This window comes from Epinephelus moara, chromosome 10, assembly GCF_006386435.1.
Source record: "Epinephelus moara isolate mb chromosome 10, YSFRI_EMoa_1.0, whole genome shotgun sequence".
Lineage (NCBI taxonomy): Eukaryota > Metazoa > Chordata > Actinopteri > Perciformes > Serranidae > Epinephelus > Epinephelus moara.
Window position 1 is genome coordinate 12,439,714 of NC_065515.1, and position 18,614 is coordinate 12,458,327.

At 40.3% G+C, this 18,614-nt stretch overlaps 2 protein-coding genes across 2 annotated transcripts in view; both read left to right on the top strand.

Annotated features, from left to right (window-relative positions):
• The first annotated feature begins 679 nt into the window (after positions 1-679).
• Positions 680-11,431, top strand: LOC126396644 (E3 ubiquitin-protein ligase RNF126-like). Its single transcript, XM_050054875.1, has 9 exons — positions 680-816; positions 3,086-3,144; positions 4,866-4,926; positions 5,439-5,674; positions 5,825-5,893; positions 5,982-6,051; positions 6,214-6,307; positions 10,106-10,221; positions 10,347-11,431. Exons 1-9 carry the CDS (start codon positions 742-744, stop codon positions 10,521-10,523), a joined length of 957 nt encoding a protein of 318 aa, XP_049910832.1. The 5' UTR covers positions 680-741; the 3' UTR covers positions 10,524-11,431.
• Positions 11,432-14,131: 2,700 nt separating this feature from the next.
• The window catches only part of bsg (basigin), a 17,429-nt gene continuing 12,946 nt past the window's right edge, over positions 14,132-18,614 (top strand). The window contains exon 1 of the mRNA XM_050054876.1: positions 14,132-14,356. Coding sequence (XP_049910833.1) covers positions 14,293-14,356 — 64 coding nt within the window. The 5' untranslated portion in view covers positions 14,132-14,292. The remainder of the gene's footprint in view (positions 14,357-18,614) is intronic.

Here is an 18,614-nt window from a genome sequence, read left to right on the forward strand (position 1 = left end):
AATGTGTCAAAATAAATCCAGTGCTGTGCCAGATTGCAAAAACACATCTCTGTGGTTTATATGTGAACAGGGAGTGCAGGGGGGGCCTGAACCTGCAGGGATAAGAGTTCAGAGACACAGTGTGCTGATACGTGATACAAATTTGATGGTGGAGGCTTTAGTGTTGGTATGTGAGTACAAATTAAGGACACCTTCACTCAGTGTTCCCAACATATAATAACCTGACTGAAAATGTCATAGATTCCAAAGGAAACTTACCAAGAGTATTGTATCCTCAGTGGCTGGCTACAATGTGAAATACAGTAACACTCTTCAACAACTGATACACAAAAGCACCACCATGTGGCAATATTATATAAGGCACACAGCTATTAGTCTTTATCAAATGCACATACACAAATATTCATTTTTTAACAGTAAAATAAGCAGCTTTTTAATTCCTTTTGTTGACACCTATTGTAAAGCAATTAATTAATTCACTATAATCCATTTTAAACGTTCATATTAATGTTTGTTTACTATTCTTATAATAGATAATCTATAACATATCATGTAATACTCAGTTTTTTTACTCTTAATGTTTTCTTTATTTTCTTTGTTCATTTTACACATTTTCTTGTGATCTATGATGCAAAGCAGTTATTTCAATCACATGGTTTGTCGTATTTTCGAGGAGGGTTAACATTGACCTTTCCGGTGCTCCGTAGTTCTTCCTCTTCTCTACCTGTTTAGTAGTTAAAGATGGCGGAAGCTCCTCCATGGCCCAGCCGGTTCTTCTGTCACAGATGCTCCGCAGAGATCAGTCCTCGGCTCCCCGTGAGTACCGTAGACAGAAAGTAAAGACAGAGACAGTTGGGCAAATGAAAAACACATTAGTGTTGGTGTTAATGTCGTAGAAATCGCATTAGCAGCCGGGCCAACAGATAGCATGCTAACACCGTTAGCTGGCTGACCGTATAGCTTGCTAGCGCTACCCAGCGTTAGCTAGCTTGTTCTCTTAGTAGTAGATCCTTCCAGATAAAAGCGCGAACTGCGTAGTTATTACACACAGATCACTACTACTTTGGCGTACGATATTTGCAGCAACGTTTGGCAGGATCGTCTGTTAATTAATGTAGGTTTTACGTGGTATGGTAGCCTAACGGTTAACGTTAGCTATATTCACTAGCCACAGCTGTTATCTGTAACGCTGATCGTCTCCAACTATCGACTTCAGGTATTTCTTTATTACTGAACGTAGTTGACACTAGCCTGATTTTGTGTATTAGATTCTTAACGGTGTTTGTGAACGATCCAGCAGTAACAATGCCACTGCGTCCCTTTCTTGTGCAGCCATTCAGTAAAACACACAAGTGGCACGTCTGTCACAGGCTAGAATCATCTGTCACAGAGCTGTAAATGTGCGTTTCACAATGTCAAAGATCAGCCATAGGATTCTGTGGGTTGCTGGTAACACCCTGTGGTTGCATCAACACCTCATACACCTGTGCAGCTGCTGTTTTATTGTTTAAAATGGCCCATGTGTCTCATCCATAGCAAAAACAGTAGAGGGACAGCTGCAGGATCAGGGTGTTAAAAAAAAGAAACATAAGGACAACAACATCTGTATCCATACATAAGGTGTAAACATAAAGGCAACAAGGCTTATGTGTGTGTGTTGAATGTCAGGTTTCTGTGAGGTGTTCACAGAGTTCCCATTGTCATAGAATTACATAATGTATTTTCCCAGGCTTGGAAAAACCCATGGAATAAGTAAAATTCTTGACATTTCTCTTTAAATTCATGGGATTTCGTTCTGTGTAGTTAAATTAATTCCTTCCAGAATTTATTGTCTTTAACTGGTGACATAGTTTCTCTAACATAGATTGTTGCCTTATGTTTTGTTTATCATCACATATGTTTCTTAAGTTACTCATCAATGTCCTGTTTCTCTCTTCATGTATGTGTGCTAGCTGGAATCATTCATTAATAGTGATTGAATAACACCAGGCAAGAAAAATAATTTTGTGACAGTGTGATTTAACACGTAGTCTCATGAATCACAAATTTTTCATACATATGCCCCACTAATCCTTTTAAATTGTACCACACATATGAGACATTTAACATTTTGAATAAATTAGCCAACGAGCCAACCGAACTGTCAGCTCACACCCCTCCATTCTGTGAGCTCTACTCTTCCATTGTCCGCAGACTGCCTATAGTAATATAGTTAACATTTGGAGTAAAGTGTAATGCACAGTTTGGCTCATATTACACAGTGTGAATGGTCATAGAAAATTTTTATCATGGGTCCTTGAAAAGCTATGGAAATGTTTTGGTGTTTTGTCTCTGAACATGTGTGGGAACCCTGTGCTCAGCAGTCTGATAACTTGAAGGAAGAAGCTGTAGTTTATTGTGGTGGTGTTGGGCTTTATGTTGTGGTATCCACAACCTTTTCCCAAACATCTACATCTGTAGTTGCTCTGACAGGAAGGGAAAGAGACCCAGCTGGTCCTCTCAGCTGTCCTTGGTGTTCTTTGAGGGACCTACAGACTACAGCTCCGTTATCAAATAGTGCCACAGCAGGCTACTTTTAACAGTGTTCCCTTAGACGGGGGGGAGGATGGGGTGAGACGGCATCCTCTAGTGAGGCCTCTTAGTCAGATTGTTGGTGTTCCAGGAGAGGATCGTCTACAATGTGTGCTGCAAGAAATCTTGTGTTTTATTCACTACAATGAATGGGGCAGTTGGTAGTTGCTTGCCTGATAATCTTTTGCCAGACCTTCAAACTCGTCACACTGCATGTCTTTGCTTTTAGAGGTTAGAGCTAGGTTAAGTCATATGAGGAGGATTGTCATCACCGCTCTTCTTTATCTCACCGTCCAGCTGTGTTATCAGTAGAGTTGTGTTTGACATATCTCGTTTGCAGTTTACACTTGACACACACCGACGCACCGATAGGCTGCAGCTGTAGGTTTCATGCATGTAACTTTTTTTTAGGTCACTGGTTTAGTGATGGATTTGAACGCCAGTAACTGTAATGGAAAGCTGAGCTTGTTGTGATGAGTCTAATGTGCTGGTTTTCTCTTCTTTTTGTTTACAGGAGTACACATGTCCAAGATGTGAGTCAGGGTTTATTGAGGAACTGCTGGAGGAAAGAAGGTGTGTATACATTGTTTAATAAACACGGTTTTGCTAATCAAGGCAGCTTTTTTCTTTTACTATCTAAACAAGAAGTCTTTGCAAAGGAAATTCTTTTTTTGTTAAATCTGGGTCTTATCTTCATGTGTTTGGCCGTCATTCCTAACAGTTATGTTACTTATCAACATACACCAGAGTCAAATTCATTGTATGTGTACACATACTTGGCCAATTGAGCTGCTTCTGATTCCTAGAGGTGCAATAATTAGTTGATTAGTTGATCAGGAGAAAATGAATTGTAACTATTTTGATATTGATTAATCGTGTAAGTCATTTTTCAAGCAAAAATGGTAAACATTAGCTGGTTCTAGCTTCTTAAATGCAAGAATGTACTGCTTTTTTCATTTATATACTAAATAAAGGGTCTTTGAGTTTTGGACCATTAGTTGGATAAAAAAAAAAGTAATTTAAAGATGACACTTTGGGCTCTGGGAAATTGTGATGAGCATTTTCACAATTTTTGAAAAATGAAAATATTGGCAGATTCATTGATAGTAATTACATAATCATGAGTTGCAACTATAAGGGCTAGTAACACAAGCTTTGACCTTGTTCTTTCTGCCACATTTTCAAACAACATGACTCTGGCTCCATACAAGTCTTCTTAGGCCCTGATCACACAGAAAGCGTTGTACTAGCTGAAGGTGCCTTTTTAAGTCTTTTAAATGAGAATGAAGGTTTTTGCGTTGCGCTCTAGGCTCCTGGCATATTTGCCGGAGTGCTTTGAATACCTTCACTTGAAAAATGCCCCACGTCATCCCTTTTCTCATCATCTTTTTTCGCATTGTCTTCTGCGGTGGTCACGACAACAAGTTTACTGTTGATAAACAATGGAGGAGAAACTGGAGGTAGTGGTTGCAGGATACCCAGAGCCATATGGCTCGACAATAGACAGCAGGTTGTCAAACTGTCCCTCAGTCATCTTAAAATATGCCTGTACATGGCCATCATGGAGGCGAAGCTCCTGGACCAACTGGTGGTACTCCCCATGATCCACCCTCTTTTTTAGGGTCTCATGTACCCACACAGATCTCTCTTTACCTGCTGACAGCCTCTCACCCTCAACCAGAGCTACAGCAAGTACCCTCTGCCTCAACATTTTAGCAACTAACTACTGATTACTGTCAAATAACTAAAATAAATAGATAAATGGTAGATTAGAAGGTGAGAATAAGGAGGTGAGTCCGTGGTTGCCTGGCAACTATAAAAAGGCGCAGCAACCTTCTTCTTTTTCACTAGTGGCATTCAATTTTTAAAAAAAAGGCAGTGCACATTTTTCAACCTGCAAAATGCTTTCTGTGTGATGGAGGCCTTATGTTATTTATCACAGCAGAGTCACTGTTATTTATTTGGCGTTGCCCTTTAAAAAAAGAAAAATTAGCTTTAGGCACTACTCGACAACAGTGGCATGGATTGCTGTCTTTTTCTTGGTCTGGCTAATATTGTATTACTGTCCAATTTTTCAACTATTATGATATTTCAAGGTGTTACAGTTAAAATTGAGATCACATGTGAAATCAGAGGCTGTAGCAGCGCCGCTAAGGGGAAGAAATACGACACAGGAAACCTGATATCATAATTGAGAATGATGGAAAGTATGATGCATGGGGGGGAAAGATTGAATTTCCTTTAATGTCACTGAGTTGAGACATAACTTTGTCAATTACTTGTCTCCTGTGTAGTGCTGACAATGGCTCCATGTCTACCATCTCCAGCGGGCCCCAGAACCAGCAACCATTTGAGGTTTCTAACCTGTTCTTTTCTCTTATCCGAATCCTCTAGCTCTCTGTTCCTACTACACTGTTGCGTAATATTGTCAGAATTTCCTGAAGTATTTTCTGTCAGCATTTTTGCTGATGTAGTACTGCACATGATGGAAATCCTCTCAGGGTTTTCCACTTCTGTTTTTGCGACAGATCACAGTCTCGCTCTGTTTAGTATTATATTAAATGACTGAGCTGTTTGTAAAGTAACATTCTTAGCCTAATATGTTGTTCATGCAAGTGCTATGGGAAAACTTCTAACTGAGAAATACTGGGGCTGTGATGATGCAGTCACTGGGTGATTGTGAGTGTCAGCATGCATTTCCATTTGGTTGTAATTTGAGCTAACAGCAACAGCACTCTCCATGCTTCAGTTGTGTTGTATTGACAATAAATAGTTGAAGTTATGTAGAGAAAGCTTCACTGGTTTCCATCACAAAGATCACAGCACCCATGTTTTTTATTGTGTGCTTTCATCTGTTTTCCTCCCAGAATACGGACCAGCACTTGTTTACATTCCCGTCTGGCTACGGTCAGTTCACCCTGGGTGTCTTTGATGACCGCTTCGACTTCGGGGCCGGACTGGGAACAGAGGATAACAGGGATGCTGAAAACAGGCGAGAAAGGGAAACGGCATCACGGCAACGATATGGTGCCAGGCAACCAAGAAGTCGTCATGGTTCAAGACGACAAGCAGGGAGGCACGAGGGAGTTCCCACTTTAGAGGGGTGAGGAGTGCAGACTGTGACATGTGGGACTTGAGTCATAATCGAGCACAAGTGGGACTTAAGTCATTCTCTTAATAGCAGCACACTTAGACATGAGTGTCATTTCTCTCTCAATACATCTGTATCACAGCTGTATCTTCTCTTTTGTAGAATCATTCAGCAGCTAGTGAATGGAATAATTGCACCCACTGCAATGCCAAATATTGGTGTTGGACCCTGGTGAGTGTCTGAAACAGCTGAAAATAAATTCTCAATGAAATGCACATGGTGTCTTCTAACTAACAAATGTTTGATTGTTTTCTTAAAGGGGTGTTCTTCACTCAAATCCTATGGATTATGCCTGGGGTGCTAACGGACTAGATGCAATTATAACTCAGGTATTTTTCAGAAACCTTTCCATGTTTTCAAAGTGATTTGTGTCCATATTCAAAGAGAGTCGGTTTTGTTTTTATCTTTTGAATTAAACATTTAAGGAAATAGGCAGCACATGCAGTAATATGCATAAAAACATGCATCTTTTTTTCCCCTCTCGTCTTTAGTTATTAAACCAGTTTGAGAACACGGGACCTCCGCCAGCTGATAGGGATAAAATAAAAACTCTTCCCACCGTTCACATTACAGATGAGCATGTTGGTAAGTAAAACATAAAGTATGGTTATAAAATGTTCTATGTCTTGTTTTCTCCTTTTTCCTGATATTTTAAACTGTATTATTTGGACAGCGGTATACTTATCTTTACAAAAGATGGTTGAATGCTGTTAGTACGTTGCAGTGTAATTGTAAAGCAAGCACTGTTTTGCCACACAAGTTGGCTTCATGGGGCTTCAGTTTTGAACATGATGAGAATAATTCATTTGAAGCATCTCGCCATGGACTTGAGTTAATAATTCAAGTGAACTCAAAGGCATGATTCTGTAAAAAAAGAACCTGGTGGTGACACAGATAACTCAAGTAGTGCATGTATTTGATAGTCAGCTCAAGACTTTATACCCAAAGATAATGCAAATTTAAATTTTAGTGTTATAGATTTTGATTTGGGGGAGAGAATTTTTACTAGAATTTTTTGCATTGTCTTAGACCATAGGAATGTTTGAGTTTTAAATATAGGGTGTACTTCACCTTTAACACACCCATCCCATCACATCAGGTTGTAGAGAACTGGTTGTGCAGCTGCCACTTTGTATAGCTGAAGGCAAGTCAGACCTGTACCACAGCATATAACCCTTTCTTTTGGTTTAAAACAAAAAGGTATCTCATCTCATTGTACTCATGCGTGCTGTGGCTGTTGGCTATTTAAGCTACAGTTGGTGACTGCTATGAAAATAACTTTGGGTCATATTTGCTGAAAGTGTCACTATATTCTGAAAGAAATGTGTGAGACAGATAATCTGTGAAAAAGCATCATGTCCTTCCTCCTCTTCCGAGTGCCTCTAAGGCAGGGGCGTCAAACATATGGCTCACCAGAACCGTCCAGTCAAAGGTTCCAGTGCGGCCCACTTGATGACTAGATTAAGGGCCCGTCCCAATAACCCCCCTTAGCCCTACCCCTTGGCCCTACCCCTACATTTGCGCGTTCCCGCGAGGGTTAGTGGTGTCCCAATTCCTTTTTGCGTGTAGGGGTAGGGGCATAACGAGTGGTAGTGGGTGTGAAACTAGCCCTTCAGAGCGAGGGATTTCAGATGCTGACTTGCCAGCGAGGGATAGACGTCGCCATGGCTACCACCGAGCAAGAGACGGGGAAAAAAGTTCATACATACCTAATGTTACTGTCGGCTAGCTAGCTAGCTCGCACTATCTGGCGCCTGTCATCTGTCCTGTTCTGCAAAATTGTCTGACTTTTCACATTACGATAACACGCCAGCTAGTATAACTATGCTGCCTCGTAATGTTACCTGGTTAGTTAGCTAGCAGAAGTCCCCTGTTGTCTGTCGTTCATCAAACGAAGCATGATGAATGCGGCAAATGCGATCGGTAGGATGAATGAGACTCCATTGTAGATGCCGGTTGGAAATGTAGATGGCTCACAGCTTCCTGTTTAAAATAGTTACGTATGCGTGAACGTAACTGACACAGTGACGTAGTGAGTGGTGTCCCAATTCCTAGGGAAAGATTTCAACCCCTACCCCTCGTTGCTTCATTTTGAGGGCCAAGGGGTAGTAGGCAAGAGCTAGGGGTAGGGCCAAGGGCAGGGGTAGTAGGCAAGAGCTAGGGGTAGGGCCAAGGGCTAAGGGGTAGTGGACAAGGGGGGGTACTGGGATTGGGCCTAAGAAGTGCTAGGTTTCAGGAGCAAGTTAAACAGTGAATATCTGCTTCATGTAAAATGCTGCTTCAGAGGCTTTTCCACCCTGACCAGACTGTAGTTCTCTTAAAAACAATAAATACTTATAGATATTGAACATCGTGCAAAATATTGTCAATCAGCAGCTTTAGTACCAAAGAATCTGAATCAGACTTGTATCTTAAAACAGTATTGGTGGAACCCTGTTGCTAAAGAATAGAAATGTATGGATAAATGCATATGTAATGACTGAGAAGTAGACTGTGGGGAAACTGTGACATATTATTGAAATAGCGCTGATTCTTCTGAAAACTTCTCAGGTTGTTCATCTGTCTTATAAACAGATGAATGTTTATAGAATGAACTTGTACTTCGGTTGGTTTTTATAGGTTATTATGCAATGGTTTTATTGATCCAGCCCACTCAATGTCAAGTTTGGCTGTATGTGGCCCATGAACTAAAATGAGTTTGACACCCCTGCTCTAAGGGCATTCACTAGAATCGACCGAGGCATCAAAAGCAACCAGTCAGGGGAATCTCTAACACAGCTGTCAATCATGTCAATCACTCTGTTAACTGCGGTCCATTCTCGGAATCCATCTGCTGTATTCGGCGTCTGACTTCCGGCAGACGGCGATACAGCCTCTGGGGGCAGACCCCCGATTTTTTGGCATTCCAGTTTGATTTGGGCGGAGGAGGCGAATTTCCGTTTCTAACTTCCGTTTATATATCATTACTTTTATTAATGTTGTTGTAGGCTACTGTCATTACCGTCTCTCTCTGTCTCTCTTTCTGTCTCATACGGATTACTGGTAATTTATTATGTTGATCTGTTCTGTACGACATCTATTGCACATCTGTCCGTCCTGAAGAGGGATCCCTCCTCAGTTTTTTTTCCCCTTTAAAAGGGTTTTTTTGGGGAGTTTTTCCTTATCCGCTGTGAGGGTCCTAAGGACAGAGGGATGTTGTATGCTGTAAAGCCCTGTGAGGCAAATTATGATTTTTGATATTGGGCTTTATAAATAAAATTGATTGATATAAGTAAATATGCTGAACCATTGTGATGGATTCAGAGTTTGCAGTAACGCCAATTATGTTCCGCCTCGTTAGTTCACCGCACGGACCGTTTAACCTGGCAGCAACTGCAGATGTGATTGGTCAATATCACGCGGACTACAAACAGCCTACAACCGGAAACCAGGGCTCTTCCGCTCTTCTTCCGGAGGCAAGATCTCCGGGGTTTGCCTACAGACTCTAAATTCACTGAATGTAGAGTCTGTATATAGAGACTAACTGCGGTCAGACTGTCAAACTAAACAGCCTTAATCAAAAAGTGATGAATCAAGATTCTTCAACTACTGTATTGCCTATTTCTTACCTCAGATGTTTCAGAAACATATTTTAGTGTACTGTTCAGCTGTTAAATGAGAACTTTGGTCCGGCTGGTGGGCTGTGCTTGGATTTCCGGTTGACTGTTTCCAACGTGGGAGCTTGGTTGCAAACTCTCATTTAACAGCTAAACAGTACACTTGAATATGTTTCTGAAAACATTTGAGGCGAGAAACAGTATATAGTAAATATAAATTTTTTTTTCAGTATTTTTTGGGGCTTTTGCCTTTTAATCGATAGGATGGTATTAAGTGTGAAGGGGGGAGAAAGACACGGGATGACATGCAGCACAGGAGTTGAATGGTGGCTGCGGTAAGCGCATGGCCTTTGTACTCGGACGCCAGCCCTACCCACTGAGCTACTGGGTTCCCCCGCATTTACAGAATCTTGATTCATATTTGATCAGCGCTGCCTAGTTTGACAGTTACATCGCAGTTCATGAGCAGTGCTGCGTTCGGGACTCCTCGATTCTGATTGGTTGTTTTCGTTTACATGCAGTAATGCCATTAGAAGCACAACCAGGCAGAGGAGTATTATGTTTTTTATAGGTTATCTGTCTCATTTAGTGCTGTGTGAATATAGTGACATTCTCAGCAAATCTGAAGAAAGTTATTTTTTATTAGAGTTACCAAGAGTAGATTATATTATCTAAATAACAACGATGGTTCATAATGTTATGTAACTATTTATAAACCTCTCATCCAGAACCACTTGATAGATCATATTTCATGTTTCTGACATTTTCAACTTGTTCTGTTTTGCAGCTTCAGGACTGGAATGTCCAGTGTGTAAAGAAGATTACAGTGTTGGAGAAAATGTGAGGCAGCTCCCGTGCAATCACATGTTCCACAACGATTGCATAGTCCCCTGGCTGGAGCAGGTATTAAATATCAGCTATCTAATGCTCCTCCCACTCAAATATTCACTGTGTGCTAACTGAAACTGTGTAATGGGGAAGCATCAACAGTGACGCTAATTCTCATTTATACCACTCTTTCTCTGCAGCATGATACGTGTCCAGTGTGCAGGAAAAGCTTAAGTGGACAGAACACGGCGACGAACCCTCCAGAACTATCAGGGATGAACTTTACCTCCTCTTCCTCCTCCTCGTCCTCTTCATCCTCCTCTACCCCTCAGTCCTCAAGTTCGACCAGCAATGAGAACTCCACTGATAACTCATAGAGAACCATTTGTCCTTATCACCCCACGAGCTGTTTATAGCTCCTAGGCTGCTGTACTTCAGAGCGGTGACCTCCAGTCTCTCCCCGCTTCGGGGCAGAGACCTGAGTGCATCTCGCCAGGAGCACTCAAGCCAGATTCAGGGGAAAGTGATACGTGAGGTTCATGTATTTCTGCCCGTCCTGTTGCTCCAACCTTCGTCAGGCATCCGAACAAAGGAAAGGCGGAGGCCTGGAGTGCAGCTTCTGTCAGGGAGGACGTGGAGAAGCATGGAAACTTCAAGAGGCTCAATCTGCCTGAATCACCTCATACAGGAAGAGAAAACAAAGGAATCCAAAGGTAGAAGACTCGGGACAAGAAGACAGTCGCTGTTCTTTTTGTTTTTTTTAATCTCCAGACTTGTATGATTTAAAACGACCTCCTTTTGCCTATGAAGCAAAAAGAAATGTACAGTTATTCATTTTTTATAAGTAGCATTCATATCTCACATTTAAAACGACCCAAAGTGCACCGTAGTGCACTGTGAAAGTGTGCACTTAAGTCTCCTCATGGTTTAGAACGATACAGTCGATTCCTTTTGCTCTCAAAACAAAATTCATATAGCTTATGAAATGATTTTATCGTCAAGATCCACCTAACAGATTACCTGACACCACACAGGTACCGTTGTTTGCACTTAAAATGATGCGTCAAATTGCAGTAATCTCGTGCTGTTTGGATAATGATGTGGATAATCATTACTAAATTACACACTTAAGGATTTTTGCTAAGTTATCTTAAAGCTGAAAAACACTTAGAAACATTTCAGTGCATTTTAACTTAAAGGTAAATTAAATATTTTCTAAAGTTGGCAGTTGAAAAAAAAAATTGATTTGCAGTATGATTGTGTTTAAAAAAAAAAAAAAAAAGAACTGATATGAAAATAAAGCTGTTTGGGTGCTACCACTCAAAATTCATGTAAAGCATTCTCGGTGTGTGTATACATTGTTCTTTAAAGGTCTAATCATGAGCAACAGTAGTCATGAAACGGACTTTAACTTCAAACAAAATGTGTTTTAATTGTATGTGAACAACCACAATGTGTGGTGCTGTGGTTCGACACTAGATGGGAGCACAGTAAAACAGGCTAGACGTTGGTGCAGCAAATAAGCTATAATTGAATAAAAAAACAGTCACTTGTTTGTCCTAATATCAAATAAAGAAAAAAATACTATGGTAAACATTCTGTGGCAAATGGGCACGTTATGAGCTGTGCTGGTTTGTGTTTCCCAGCTTCAAATATTTGTCCCTTTAATGACATCTTGCCAGCTCTTAGAACAACCGGGCATCAGCCAGGGAACAAAAACATCATTAGTGAGCACGGCTGGAAGTGATCTCAATGCATAACGCAGTTTATGAGATCGGGCAGCTCCAAAGGCACGTAGATAGTAAACAGTCTGTTAAATCTTTCAATTCTTGGGTGCTTGCTTGTTAAGGTACTATCAATAAGCCAATAAATACTGCTTCCTTTCATTGTGCAGCCATATGGGTGTATTTCCTCTGCATTGTACCTCTGCTCCCCCCCTGGGGTTCAGGTTCAAAGGCCTTTAATGTGAGGGGATTGTTATACACACATCACTGGTGTACCTAGAGGATGAATGGATCCACTTCACTTGTGGCTATGAATTTGACTTTACAATGTGAAATAGCTCATTCATATTATCGGTGTATTGTTGCCTTTGTCGTTAACACTGCAAGTTTTTGTGCCATTGTAACTATGGATCGTGAAATATGGCGATATGGTTGGTATGTAGTTACAGATTCAATGTGTGGAGCCACCATGTTGGATTTAAAATACACAAAATATCTTGTGACAAAACATTCAAATTCTGGGTAGTACTATGAAATTGTTATTTTTTAAATAGCGGGATTAACATGAGGCCACAGACAGACTTTCAACCTGTCTTTTTATTTTGAAATAGGTTGTCAGTAATTTGTTGTGTGTGTTTTTTAGTTTGTTTCTCTTTACAAGTCTCCATTGGACAACAACGCCCACATATATTTTTTTTAATACTTCAATTTTGTCATCCATCTTTATTTGCCTTTTTACAAACTTTGTCATTCTGCAACACAATCTAGAATTTTGAAATGGTTTAGTGTAGTGTAATGCCTATAGTGGATTACCTGATTAAGAAAGACCCTAGTTTATGTATGAAACAGTGTTCCCTGCTTATCATCCAACAGCATGTGGCTAAATTAGGTGCCACTCAATTCAAGGACAGGGACTTTCCAAGGGAGAAGGCAGGACTTGAGCACTCTGATCAATTTACAGCCTTTAATTTGCACAATTAAAATCTGTAAATTGATCAGTGTGCTCCAGTCCTGCCTTCTCCCTTGGAAAGTCCTTAGTATTTTCTGTTTGTACATGTTCGATGAAACCTAGGGTCTCATTTACATACATAACGTACACACAGAAAAAGGCCTGAAAGAGGCAAAAGTTGTGATCTATAAAAACAGATTTGATGGGAGAAAGTTTGACCTGTGCTTACCAGCATTTTGGAGACGGAAAATTGGCGAGGCAAATGGTGAGGTGGAGGCCTGATTGTAGAAATTGTTGAATATTGTTTGGCACATGCCATTCTTGGCTTTTGCTGTACATACATTTTTAGTATAGATCCAATATAGTATAGACAGCAACAAGCGAAGACACTGTTTATTTGAAATTACTCGTTTGAAGACATTGGAAATTTTCAGCTCATTAAAGGACATTGGGACTTTATTATCGTCTCATTTGAGGACACTGGGACTTTATTATCGTTACGTTTTTTATACCTATCAAGTCCTACTAATCCCAAATAGAAACTGAAAGTGCATACAAAAGAAAAGTTTAGGTCTCAGGAGGATATTAGGTGAGAAAAGTCATCTAGATTGGACCCATTGGCGGCTGGTTCTGGCCCTCATTATAAAGCTACCGTTACTGTCACACTTTCCTAAGAATGATCCCCCAGAGTAGCTTGTAACTCTTGAAATATAATGATAGTCAACACTTAATACAAAATGTATACGAAGGAGACAGATTCAGTTGTCATTAATGCCTTTCAGACATTTTAATATACACTGCCCCACTTGAGTGAGAACATTTGAGTTAAATGGAAGTCTAATCTCTCATTTAAAGTGTCAATAATTCAATTACACCAATTTCTAATTGTTTTATTCTTTAATTTCTCAAAATATGTCCTAAGTCCAGCATGGGCTTTATGGGTATGTAATGTACCCTTTAAGCCCATGGGTTTTCCAAATAAGCTGACTTCAGGATTTGTTGCTTAAATAAAAATATAACATTTTACACACAAATTTAATAATACAAACTCGTTCTGTTAAAATCTGTAATTTCTTAGTTTTCAATGGCTATTTTGACACTAAATCATTACATACTTTTTTCAAACATTAATATCCCTTAAAAATGTTATTTCCTTCAAACACTTATTATTATCTATTTTGTTTGGTTGTTTTTCATTAGATATTAAACTGAGATGTGTTTTACAAAACTATATAAGAATATTAACTCTTCGGACGTGGCCACGCCCCCGAAACAATACGTCATGCGTACGTGCTGCTCAGGGCGTGTGCGTGAGGTGCAACTAGAGGACGACCAGCTCCGTCGGCTCCACTGTTGAGCATTCAGCTCCTACATCTGGCTGGAAGTTCTGAAGACAGGACGGAACAAGATTCAGCCGTCGTAATCAACTTTACTATTTTTTATTCGACGAATTAGTAAACCGAAATATCAGCTATGAAGTTACTGTGGGCTGTTAGTGCCCTGCTGCTGAGCTGTTGGCGAGCTAATGCGTCCACAGGTAAGAATTTTGTGTCAGCCATGTTGGTTGAGAAGATGTAGACTTTGCCCTGACTACGAACATTAAAATGTCCATTCAGGTTCCTTTTTTGTTAACGTAACGACATGTATGTTATTTGAGGTCGAATACCTTTTTAACATTTGATTTTAATACAAAACATGTCCGGCATTAGTAGCAAACAGTCACACATAGCAATGCTAAGCGTGGTGTGAATGCTAGCGGCACATTTTGCTAATTTACAGTCGCAATATCCACTCGGACGTTTAAGCTAACCGGCTGTTTCGTGACTGTGGTTAAACAGCATTAACACAACGTTGAGTGTCTCTTTCCTTCGTCTGTGCCAGCTTTACACAAAGCGATTTAGATATTTTTGAAACGTTAGCTGATGTAATCGATCACATGAGCTGCAATGTTAATTTAAAACGTATGGTGCCTCGGTAATGTTTGCTGTTGTGGTGTCCGCTGAGCTCGTTGTTATGTAACGTCAGTAAGGGTTGCCATCCATTAGTAATTAATAAAGACTGTTGTCTTCACTCTCACCCCAGATGGTTAAATAATCTTAGTCATTTGATAAGTCTCTTCTGCACAGCCTTTAAGGAACCGGAGCTCCGGCGTGGTAACGTTAGAAATGACAGCTTCACCCACTGAGCATAGATGTTTGCTTGTTCTGATCAGACGGTCATCAGTTGTCTTTGATTCATTGAGCCAGTAGGCCCAGTCCACGTGATGCTATCAGCTGTCACAATACAGTATTTTAAGTCGTCTTTTATTTTCTGTAACAGCATGTTTGCTCTTAAAGGCTGGCGATCCTAGTCGTATTGATGGCCATTAAATGACCTGCCACTGGCCCTTCCTATCAACGGCTTCCTATCACCCTGTGTCTTCATTGATTGACCACACATGAAAAGCTCAAATGTATTCACACACAGATCTTTGCTTGGTTACAGTGATCCTTATCAATTATCTGTTGAATGTGTCAGATGTGATGTGTGTGTAAGCATTGCAGTGACAGCTGTTAGAGAAAGAAAGAAGAAATGAATGCCCCTAGGAATTCGGTGGTAGCGATATTAGTTGCTTATTAAATGTCTGTCAGCAATGCAAATCGCGGCAGTGTTTTAGTTTTATTATAAAGCTACCATTGTTGTCACAATTTCCTAAAAATGATTCCCCAAATTAGCTTGTAAACCCTAAAATATCATGACAGTCAGCACTCAATTCAAAATGTATACAAAGGCGACAGATTCAGTTTTCATTGTGCCGTTTTAATACACTGCCCCACTTGTAGTAAAAGCATTTTAGTCAAAATTAAAGTATTATCTCTCATTTAAAGTGTCAGTAATTAATTTATATCAGTTTCTAATGTTGTTATTGTTTAATTTGTCCAAATATGTCAAAAGTGCAGCATGGGCTTTATGAGTACGTAACATACCCTTTAAGCCCAAGGGTTTTCCAAATTAGTCCACTTCAAGATTTGTTGATAAATAAAAATATATTTTAAAAATTTACAGATACAAACTTGTTCTGTTCAAATCTGCAATTTTTACCTCTTAATAGCTGTTTTTTTTATTTTGTCACCCCTGCTTAAAAGTAAATAATGTTGAAATTCCTTTGAGCTTTCTGTGTTACTGAGTTTTAACATTGAGTTACTCATAGGTACATTTCAAAATATCCAATTTGCGTCATTTTCCCCTCGGGTGTTTCGTCATCCAAAGGCAGTTAAGACAGTCGGGCAAGCACATGCTCTGACATAATATGTTGTTAAACCATGGGCTGTGAAAGTCAAATGCACCCTTTATTTGCCATGGTTTACTGAAGCATGGGTAACACCGGGCAACTTTTATTTTGCAGAGCGTTGGTACCAGCAACCAGGCTGTTTATGTGTGCATGTGCGTCAAACACAAGAAGCCCTCATACCGCTCTGTGTTTCCTGCTTTGGTCACGACAGCTCTGGAGTAGATCATGAGTAAAATTAGATTTCCCTAGAGGTTCAGCTTCTTCTCTAGCTTAACTTTGGCATGGAAAGTGGGTTATGAGGCAGGCAGGCAGGTAAGGCCGATGTGTGTGAAAAAGGCACGAGAAGGCAGTCATTTCACACATTTTAAGTGCTGAATGTTTAGTCACAGTAATTTGGTAAATGGTGGTGAACCCATTTTTGTTATTGACCACCATTTTGAGATCCCAGCTGCTAAACCTGCTCTCACTTAAATTACCCTTTTATGATAAAAGCCTGCAGTCTAGCCAGCAGCACTGACAGTGGCAGGCTGTTCTTTAGGGTGTGGGAGTTGACATTCTTATAGTAGTGACACATCTCAGGTCCCACCACAGCTGAATGATCAGACTGAGTGGGCTACCTGAATAGTGCACTGCTCACAGACAGACAGACAGACAGACAGGAAGACCTTAAAGATCAGGTCACATCCAGTGAATATCTGTGGGCTTAGAGTGACAAATATTTGCTTCCAACTCTGAGTTTTTTTTATTCCCAAACAGTGACCTTCACCAAATAATACAAGGTCGAAATGAAAGCTTGAAATGACCTCTTTAAACAGTGCACCTGCTTCCATGTGTGTTACTGCTTTCTTCATGTGGGAAGCATTAGCATCCATCTTCTGTTGGAAAGGATGTTACATTGTGCTAGCTTTTCCTGTTCAGCGTGGAAAATTCAATATACTTTGTTACTCGAGGGTTGGAAATGGCCTGAGGATTACATATTTAAGGCTTTGTGTGTATAGCCTTTTGTATTTTCAACAGGCTCAGTAAATTCCTACACGAGATGTTAATTTTCAACCAGCTGCTTGAATATAAAACAAACTATGGAGATAAAGCATGTATCCCCATAGTCTGTGTTTATTGGCTCCTCTCTACTTTATTGTGCTTACCAAAGGGCATGCTATCTCTGAATCACAGTAAATATTTAATCTTTTATTCCTCTGTATGGTAAAATTACATTCCCAAGGGTTTTTTCTTTGCACATTGTTCTGGTCATGTAGCTTGTTGTTGAGCATATGGAAATATCAACTATGGAATTTGTTCTTTGAAAGGGCTTTAAACACATGGAGCTGGTTCTCATATTAAAGAGCAGAGGTCTAAAGGCACTAAATTACATTGTCAGGGTTCATGTGGTGTACATCTATTGGCAGCTAAGTTTAGAGCGTAGACTATATTTAATTTTGAACGTTCATTCAGCATGTGGTATGTAGGTGGCTTTTGGTAGTGCTGGTGGAAGCTACTTAGCTTGAAAGGGTACGTGATGTACGTGTTGAGCTTGAAGTTCTTGTTGACAAATCCACAGGTCTGCCTCTTTTGTTTTGTCTTTAATTAATATCTGCTGACAGTTTCAATTGGAAGTGCTCTGAAAGTTGATTATCCAACACAAAATAAAAGTCAGGCTAAAGTAAAAATAAATATGTGTTTGTCACACCACAGAAAATGTGTTATTAACCACCCAGCCAAATTTGAATAATTAGAAGATCACCAAGCATACAAAATTAAGGTTCAAATTCCTGAAAAATATGAGCAATATTCTCTATTTGAAACTCCTAACTCCCGTTAGGAGCTAACCCAGTAGCACACAATGTCACACACAACAGAGTTGTTTATTCCTGTATTTATCAGACAGAAAAGGCTGTGAGAACTTGTTGAACAGAGCAAACTTGCTGCACACACTCACACACACAGTAGATAAACAAAGCAACACTGGTGCCATCTGGTCTAATATTAGATACTATATAGTGGGGGATGGGTTATGTTAAGGATCGCCTCAGTCAGTACGTTTACATGCAGCTTGAGAAAATCAAATTATTGCCTTAGTCCGACTGAAACTGGACTATCTGTAGCTCGACTAACACACCTAGGTAATTCGATTGAAAATTGCTGCATGTATCCATGTTGTCTTGGAATCAGACTTGGCGTTCTGCACATGCACCACTTTTTCTTTTGCGCGCTTTCACCCGTAAGAAGAAGGAGATGACGTAGTAGCAGTTCAGTATGTAGCTTAGGGTTGTGCCGATGGGCGATCGGATCGCCCATCGGCGATAGAAGGGTTGTTTCACGATGTCTTTTTTATATGACGATACAATCGCGAGGTGTGGGGGGGAGACAGCGCGTGTGTGGAGCATGCTGACGAGATCGAGGCTGAACGAGGCTGAGTGAGAGGAGACAGAGGGAGGCTGCTTAGTGAGAGAGCGGAGGGGGGGATCAACGCCTCCGCCCGCTCGACACAAGCATACTCGGGCGTACTATAAGCGGAGCGGACTCC